This window comes from Tigriopus californicus, chromosome 12 (assembly GCF_007210705.1).
Source record: "Tigriopus californicus strain San Diego chromosome 12, Tcal_SD_v2.1, whole genome shotgun sequence".
Lineage (NCBI taxonomy): Eukaryota > Metazoa > Arthropoda > Copepoda > Harpacticoida > Harpacticidae > Tigriopus > Tigriopus californicus.
Genome location: NC_081451.1, coordinates 6,239,242 through 6,247,456, shown reverse-complemented (window position 1 = coordinate 6,247,456; position 8,215 = coordinate 6,239,242). Strand labels below are relative to the sequence as shown.

Sequence of the window (8,215 nt, the reverse complement as noted above, 5' to 3'; positions counted from 1 at the left end):
GTCATATAGTTAATATGTTCCGTCCATCCAGCTAAGGGTGAAAGGTCCGACTTATTGAATTTCCGGTGGTGAACGGAAACATGGAACTCTTGATCCAAGCATCAGGTAGAATACCTGAGATAGCTCTCAAGATGGAGAGCACCTAGTACATGGGCTTCAATTTCAAGACCTATCTTAAGGCCTCCGGTTATAACCCTTATTTGGACAAATAATTATTCAATCGACTAAGGATACAAATCGTTAGCTCTCTAATCCCCACGGTTACAGGTCAATCTTGGTTAACTTCTGCTTCTAGAATGATTAACATTAGGTACAGTTGATTGCAAATCACTGGCTTCCTCTACTCACCAGGATACAGATCAATCTACTTTATTCATCAAATACACACTCATTACTCGGGCTCGGAGATTTGTTATTCAATTTTTAAGTTTGTAGGTTCTCTCACCGACCAAATAGGTGTTCGCGAAATTAAAAAAAAAAAGAATGTAGAATTTTGATGAAAAAATATTCATGGATTTTAGGGGTGTGTGTGTTAAAATGAAACATTAAAGGAACCCATAAGAGAAGTAAGTACTTCATCGCTTTGGCCAGCCTGAAGTTTTTGGTGGGCTGAAAAGTGTAGACCTTGACATTCACTACAATTGACTCTAAAACCTGGTAGAGGAGAAAGCTCATGGATACTTTTGAAGATGGACTGCAAAAGATACCTTTTGTACCTCCTTTAAATACTGCATTGTCCCCATGTTCTTGGTTTGTCGCAATAAAGCAGTTGTTTTCTAATTCTCACATCATTCCTGTTTGCCTTTTTGGCAAAAGCTCAACCTTTTTTTGAAAATGCAACTAGAATGAAGGGCAATTGGGGACTCTTCTCATGGAGAACTATTTGGCGACTCATCAAGTGATCAAGGTGGTTTGGGAACTCCAATTCAAGATTGATTCACCAGGGCGTTGATATACAGTGTTTCAGGACGTTTCATTAAACACTGTTCCGTAAACAAACGGTTATCCTGTGTTTCACGAATTTACAGTAAAGATGCCAGGAACAGGTTAGCTAACGTCCCTTGATCACGGAAGTTGTTGGTTACCCTTTTGCACGCCAGCGCCCCCTTTTGACTTACGTGTCGAGGTTTTGGTTGTGACACACGAGTCAATGAGATACCCCCAGGTGGTTTCGTGAATGCTAATTTTGAGTTGCGACCGGGCTAAATATTCACTTTTTCAACATTATATGCCTTCACATTCTTCCGAATCGGAACCCTAGTGCAGTTGAATTTGTCTTTTCACACGATTGTAAGAAATAAATCAAGCAAGATATACTCTCAACTACTTTTGAGACACTTGGTGACCATTTTAAAATCTCACAACATGGAATCTCATAGGTGAAAGCCAATTTGATGGCTATCTCTTAGGTTAAATTAAGCCTTCAAATATTTTGGTCGTTTTGGACCAAAATACTAAATCGATAATCTCGACCAGAAAATAACCTAAAGCAGGATTTTCGGGGAAAATGAAGGGTTTTGGTCAGGTTTAGGGGAAATACAGAATGGGTGTAAAACATACAGTGGTGTCATAATGCAAAACATTTATTTTTAACCTAAAGGCAGGTGGCAATCAAGGATAAACAGAACCAAACATAGGAATTGTGGAGGAACATCAAAAAGAACTTCATTGAGCGTTGATACTTGTCAAGAGCAAAGAACCGTCGTCAATGACGATTTGACGGTACAATTGAAGGTACTTTGGGAAAGTATTTGTTCTAAAAGAGCATAATCAAATATGCTGTAATATACCTTGCCTTGAGGGTGCTTTCGTTAGTTAGTCTTTGTCTCGCAACATTAATTATAAGAAGGAATATTTCCGATTGCAGTTTGCCTTGGATCATGCCATGGTTGGTCGTTTTACACATGTTTCTATATTGTCCAGTGGTTCATGGATGTATAAGTCACAGATGGCATGGACTAGTATGGGTGCAAATGTCTCGCATATGAAATCCGTCTATGCATTTGTGGAATTTGGGCAATCTGGTGGCAATTTGTTTATCACGTTTTAGACGAGTACTTGAATTGAAAAAATGACTCAAAAAAATCTGCAGACACGTAAATACCTCATAACTTTATAAGCCACTACGTCGGAAGATAGTTGGTTACTTTTGAATTTGAAGAAACCCTTGCCCAGCACTGACCTGAAAAAACGAACTCTTTTATTGAATTTTAAAACGATTAAGGGTCATAAAGAGAGTATTAGCAACGGAACGAGCAAATAGCCTCTAGAAATGGAAAGCTAAAGCCACCGCAAACATGTTTGATACTCGTACTGATATATTTGGAAGACCTTGCAAATGAGGCTCTTCGATGACTTAGTATTTGCTTTGTTGCTATTAGGTAAAAATGAGCTATGAAAAAGACTTGTATGATTGGGATAATGGCTATATTTGACACCAAACAAAGATCACGATAACATCACAATTGCCTTGGGACCCTCCATTGGTTGGCTTGGGCTTCCTTGTACAATTGGCAAAGGACCTCTGGTATGTTGTTAAGGGCCTCGAACTCCCGGTACCTTTGAAACAGTTCCAAGGCTGTTGTTGCATCTTCAGTGGGATCATGGGTTCCCACATGGATGATCTTGTCCAAGAAGTACCACGCCAGAAACTTCAAGGAAAGCAACCTTCGATTGGGCAACTGGAACAAATGGACCGTGTCCACCACTTGCTCCACGGGAACGACAATGTTCAACATGTCAAAGTCGTTCTTGAGACCGTGTCCCACGAAGATGCACCCCGCATCCACCAGATACCGGATTCTCTTGTACGTGGTCTTCATTGACGTCAAATATTTGGTGCTCGCAGTCGGATCCAGGTCACCGGGGTAGATTCCGGTGTACTCGGTGACGTGATCGAAAATATCTTCCTCGCAAGGGATGTAATCGTCCACAAATGGCACTGGAACACGACAAGAGGTCGTAATCATTCAGAACCAGAGTGATTGCTTCCGTCGAGTCCAAATTCGGAATCGGAAGCTTGGTCGTAGGTTCAAGATCGATCGCGTTCGCTCATTTGCATGTTTCTTGGGAGGGCAATAACTTCAATGTTTGTCATGAGTTTTCGCACTTCCAGAGGTCTTCATATCGAATCGAAAGCTGTCTTGCATAATTATGGCCTGCAAATCTATCAAGGTTTCCTTAATGATTTCTTAATTAGAAAAGTGTTGCTCAAGCCCTCATCTCCAAAATTTTAAGTTTCCTGAATACTTAAACCCTTAATGTGTCGCACTTCAACTTTGACGGCAGCGTTGAGTTTACTGGCTATTGAAAGGGATACAGTAGTATTTGTGTTGAGAATCATAATTGATGACAATGTTTTTGGACATTTACGGGCTTTTATCATTAAACCGTTGCTTGCTATATTTTGTCAAATCAAAGCACTTTCTTTAATGGTGACAGGATGAGAAATTTATCTTAAAAAATACAATCACCATATTTTGACACAAACTACTCCTTCCTCCACTTGGCAAGATAACCGCCGATGCCAAACTTCCATGTCCTTGCCATGCTTTTGATATCTGTACACTTTGATTTGAAATATGATTGCTATTTTAAGTTTGTACCTTAAAACTTCTTAAAACAAAGAGACACTAAGTGATTGAGCTTCAAGTACAAAATTATCAATAACCTCATTTTTTTCAATAGGGACCAAACCACTTGCTTTCCTCGAGTATAATTTTGGTGTCAAAAATTTTGGTGTCAAAGGATGGAGTTTGTGAAATTCAGAGCAGAAAGGTAAGGACATGGTTATTAAACTGTCTACAATCTTCAAGAAATGCTTAAAAGAGGATTAAGCTTTGAATAGGAAATCAAGAATATTTTTGATCTGAAAAACGCCAGATTTTCCTTTTGCTAGGACTAATGTGAATGAAAAATTCAGCCGATCCATTGTCACACAAAATTCTTAAATAACTCTAGTAAAACCTAAATCAAACTTGGCCCTTGAAATAGTTAAATAGCCCTTAAATACGTAGTGCTAATTTGAACATGGCTATTGGATAAAGTGGATTTTATCCCTTGATTTCAGCTGGTCAATTCATTTCGTATATTCTGTAGATGGAGTGTCGTCGTATTTTGAATTGTTATTAGTACTTGAAATAGCCAGGCAAGGCTTTTTGTTCTTTTATTAAATGAATCCACAAAATCATTTTGTTCGGATTCGTCGAGCATAATGGTTTTTTCCCATCATTATTAAATGATGGATGATGCATTCGTGAGCGATTGATTGGTGTGTGAAGATGTTCTGATTTCAAATGATCCAAAAATGATTTGATTATTTTGATCACTTGAATGGCATTTTCTCGTTCTCGTTCTCTTGTTCCAGGTAGTGTTGTGAGGTCTATGGCTCTGAGTTTTAGTTCGTACCACCCCGAGAGCCCAATAATCAATCGGACAGCTCTTTTTTTGGCCTCTTTTTCCAACGCCAAGGACCTCAAACTTGCACATACTTTGAAGTGACAAATCTCTTAAGGTGTTCACTTTTATTTGCTTTAATTGAAGCAAAACCTAAATGAGACCTTGAATGTTCTTCAAGGATTACTAGAGTCCTCAAAGATTTATCAGGGAATCGAGGAAAATGATCAAGATGTTAACTTGTAACCAAGCGTTTCTGGGGAGAATTGGAAGATATTCGATGGAAACCAAGTTGTTGCAAGTACAAATAAAGAACTTAATCTACTTCCTTGTCGCCAATCCGGCAGCTCAAGTGCATCACTTTGACGCGACTACTTTGAATTTTTTTCGTACTCAATCAGATGTCGTTGTCGCTGCAAATTCTTGATGGATTCAAATTCGAGATTGATCAACACGGTTTGAGCTTTTAGCCATGAACTTGGGAGACAAAGAATCCAGGTGTTCGCAGACTGTCAAAGAGATGAACCATCACGTCTTGACCAAGTCTTGATGTGTTTGATCCAATTGACGTGATCTGTAGTTGAATGAAACTGATTTGATGATTTCAACAAGTTTTTCCGATCGTTGTTGTATAACTGGTGGTATTATCGTGTCTTAAATACTTGAGGTGATTGGGAGCGCATCCCACATGCAGCCAACAAAATTCGCTTCTCCAGTCTTGCCGAGATTCATTGTAATAAAAACCTTAAGTAAAATAGGGTAAGTGGAACAAGCACTCTACAATGATTGCAACGTTAACAGAAACATCATTGTGAAGCCAAAAGAGAAGGTAGACCAAAGATTCTATCTAGAAGGGCTTTCATTTTCCAACGTTAATATACCTTGGATAAGTAGCTTCCAAGTCACTTTGTCTACCCATTACAAACTGACCAATGAAAAATATGCCCTTAATCAAACAAACGTTGATATTTAATTTTGGAAATGCAAGAAGGGGGTGGGATCACAAACGGAGCATCAGGTTTACGTGGGTACGAACCTGTAAAAAACAATATTACTATATCACATACTGCACATTTATCCGATGAGGCATGCTTCTCGCAATAAATACATTTCATATTCTGACACTACCGACAATTCTGCTCAAACTGTCTTGATATGTCCATTGTGCTTTCCCTTTTTGCTAGCCTTTTCATTGAGAGCTACAAAAATCTACAGAAAATAGAAAGGCCCGATCCTTGAAGAAGAGGATCAAGACCACTACTTGCATCGAAAAAGGTCAAGGTCTTCAAAGCAAGCTATTATCTTTCGAACATGGGAACGCGTGATAATAAAATGGAATAACAAATTTGGTGCTTGACTGATTACATTCAATTACAGATAGATCAATCTAGAAAAATTAGGAAGCAAACGCAAGGTTCATACTAATGGGTGGCGGCTTCTTTCACGACCGTACTACAAAACAATGACCGCGTCGAGAATAATCTATTTTGATTGGTTATAACTCGGGAACAAATGAGAATATTAACCAATCCTGAATCAAGGCAAGCGGAGGGCCATCTTGATTGGTTAAATTTCACCTTCTGGAGTGGAGACATGCTGAAAATTGATGCTATTACACCTCTCATTATGCAGGTTTAAGTATGTATCCTGTTGGTTTTACTGATTGCGTAAATCTGGCATTATAAAGGTGTGTTAAGAGTAAGGAGGGGCATGACTCGAAATGGAAGTTGCTTGGTCAAGGTGCAGAAGTTTGCAGATCCACTTGGGGCCCTGCAGCAATCCATGAACATCTGGAACATCATCAACTCACTTAGGTGTAGAGGCCCAGGGCATTTAAAAGAGACGTTCTCAGAACAGGCGGGGAGAGGAGGGCTTAAGCAAGACCCTTGGTTCAGCCCATACCATTGAGAGCTGAGGGGTCAAAGGCTCCAAAAAACAAAAAATTACAAGGTTCCAAAATGAGCCATATACCTACAAGGCTTGGGAGAAACAGGGGGTTGAAAGGCCCTTTTGAAGGCGCATTTCTAGCTCGCAAATTCATTAGAACCAATTTAAAACGCATTGCTGTTTGGATTTGTTAGGCTCAGATAGGAAAGTTACAGTATATGAGCAAAAAGGCTCAAAACACTAAAATGTTGAAGGAATTTCGAAGCACACCTAGAAGGAACTTGAATTCAAAGTAGGCAATGATGTATTCAACCACTAATGAGTAATATTCATTTGGGCTTTTCATATTGAACAATTATGATAATTATCTGGGAATTTCAGATCGGATGGTGTCCGTCATAGACGGTATACTCTCACCATGTTTGTTTGGATCCAAGGGATTTTTGAAATGCATCCAACTTGGCCGCCAATATAGGCACGATTATGAAACAAGGAAATTACAAGGCCAATTTTCTATCGTATCTAAATATGAGGTTCTTTTTAAATCGCAAAGGCATTTGCTGCATATTTCTTTAATTATTGAATAAACAACTTTGGTTGCCAAGATGTAATTATGGCGCGGCCTACTTTGAGTAGGACTAGCAAAATTCAATTTTTCAAAATTTTAGTTGTGAGAACACCTCTCAATTTCATTTTTTTCAATAGTTATGGTTTACTTTTAGTTTTGCATGTATTTACTAAGCGGTTGTACTGTTTCCTGGTTTGTTTGTTGTTTTGTTGTTTTAGTCCTAGTAATAAAACGGTTGATTTCGACATTTCTCTATACGGACTCCTCATACAATAGATGGGACATGGACGAACTGAACAGAAGGTTCCTGGGTTTAAATCCTGACGAAGATTTGAATTGAAAAGATCACATTCAGCTATTGGGACACGGCCTTAGATAACTGATTTTTTTTCGTTTTTTCTAGCAAAAAACGCAATATCCTCAGATCAGCGGTGTGTTCTTTACGATACACTAGTTACAAGCAAACTAGAGTATGGACTTGAAAACTTTGGGGGAAGTCATGGTGTACAGGTTCTTGCCTCTCTGCAAAAAAAGGCAGTAAGATGGATTGAAGGGACAAAAGTCAAATCACACCAGCCCAATTTTCAAGAAATGGAACGAACATATTAAAGATTGTTTCAATTTGGTACTATTGAAACAGATTGCGTTTATGTTCAATTCAGTGAGCGGGAACGTTCCGGGGGTTCTGAATCAGTACACTCACAAACAACGAAGGGGTAATCGGGTTGTCTTTGACTTGCCCTTATTCCGACTGTCATGGTTCCAAAAGGTCCCCGACTACCAACTTCCTAAGGCCTGGATCACGTTTTGTCGAGAAATGAACTCTTTAATGGATAATAACCTTTCAACTAGGCAATGGACCTCATACCTACCTATATGACAGAAATAATCACGCGCTCATACTCATCAGTTTGTAACATACGGATTTGTTACTCTTGTGGGAGATGACCATTTATGGACTCTTGCGACCCAAGTAAAGACAAATTCCACCAAGTCGTTTGAGGCTACTGGTCTCTTCGGCCCCACAACAGTAAAACCACCAGTTTGAACGTGCCCTCCTGACTGCATGCACAAGAGGACGACGCTAGACAAAATGTACGAAATTGACACGAAACATTTAACATATCATTCTATCAGTAGAACTCCATTATTTTGATTTAGTGCGAGACATCCTAATTGAAATAATCCATATTCCCTTTGCAACCCGTCATGAGGTTTTTTTTAAATTCCAGTAACAATCAAGCATCTAGTACATAAGAAACTATTTAAGAAAGTACTTCCTTATCATGTGCCAGAGATACTAAGAGAGCAATCCGGTTTGTTGACAACCAAATCGTTCATGTAAAGGGAGAAGAAAAAGGGACC

At 39.0% G+C, this 8,215-nt stretch overlaps 1 protein-coding gene across 1 annotated transcript in view; it reads right to left on the bottom strand.

Annotated features, from left to right (window-relative positions):
- Window positions 1–3,125, bottom strand: part of LOC131892229 (PAN2-PAN3 deadenylation complex catalytic subunit Pan2-like) — a 16,829-nt gene extending 13,704 nt beyond the window's left edge. The window contains exons 1-2 of the mRNA XM_059242015.1: window positions 3,110–3,125; window positions 2,470–2,941 (exon numbers count right to left, since the gene is read on the bottom strand). Coding sequence (XP_059097998.1) covers window positions 2,470–2,941; window positions 3,110–3,125 — 488 coding nt within the window. The remainder of the gene's footprint in view (window positions 1–2,469; window positions 2,942–3,109) is intronic.
- Between the last annotated feature and the right edge of the window lie 5,090 nt (window positions 3,126–8,215).